The sequence below is a fragment of the Penaeus monodon genome, chromosome 30 (genome assembly GCF_015228065.2).
Source record: "Penaeus monodon isolate SGIC_2016 chromosome 30, NSTDA_Pmon_1, whole genome shotgun sequence".
NCBI lineage: Eukaryota > Metazoa > Arthropoda > Malacostraca > Decapoda > Penaeidae > Penaeus > Penaeus monodon.
The window spans coordinates 26,352,497-26,352,988 of NC_051415.1; the positions used below are offsets into that span (position 1 = coordinate 26,352,497).

Genomic DNA, 492 nt, shown 5'->3' on the forward strand with positions numbered 1-492 from the left:
TTTGCACATATATGTATATATCCATAAAACTCCTGCCGACCTGATGGAGTTGAGTTCGGTCCGCTGATGCTTCTTGGTGGTGAGGTCGGGGATGAGCGCCAGGTGGGAGATCTGCACGCACGCCCACCCGAACTGGAAGATGCACACGAAGATGCTGTAGTAAGCGAGCTGCGACCACTGGTCCACGCCTTGGCACCCTAGGCAGTTGCTGTAGATGAAGGGGAAGCTCACGATGACCAGCACCGTGCCTGCGGAAAAGGGGATTGGTTCAGACAGAGTGACAAGGCGGGGGGAGAAATTAATGACAGGAAATTTTTCGATTAATTACAGAGGAAAAGTTAATATGAGAAAAAAGGCTGATCGATTTCAATTAATATAGATAAATAGATAGAGAATGTACAGTATATATTGATAAAAAATAAAGAACTGGAAAACGGAAAGAACTGACAACTGAACAAGACAAGGAAAATAGAATACATAACCCACCCCCCC

At 45.5% G+C, this 492-nt stretch overlaps 1 protein-coding gene across 1 annotated transcript in view; it reads right to left on the reverse strand.

The window, feature by feature from the left end:
* LOC119592391 (major facilitator superfamily domain-containing protein 12-like) overlaps window positions 1-492 on the reverse strand; it is a 49,907-nt gene that overhangs the window by 4,560 nt on the left and 44,855 nt on the right. The window contains exon 4 of the mRNA XM_037941212.1: window positions 41-248. Coding sequence (XP_037797140.1) covers window positions 41-248 — 208 coding nt within the window. The remainder of the gene's footprint in view (window positions 1-40; window positions 249-492) is intronic.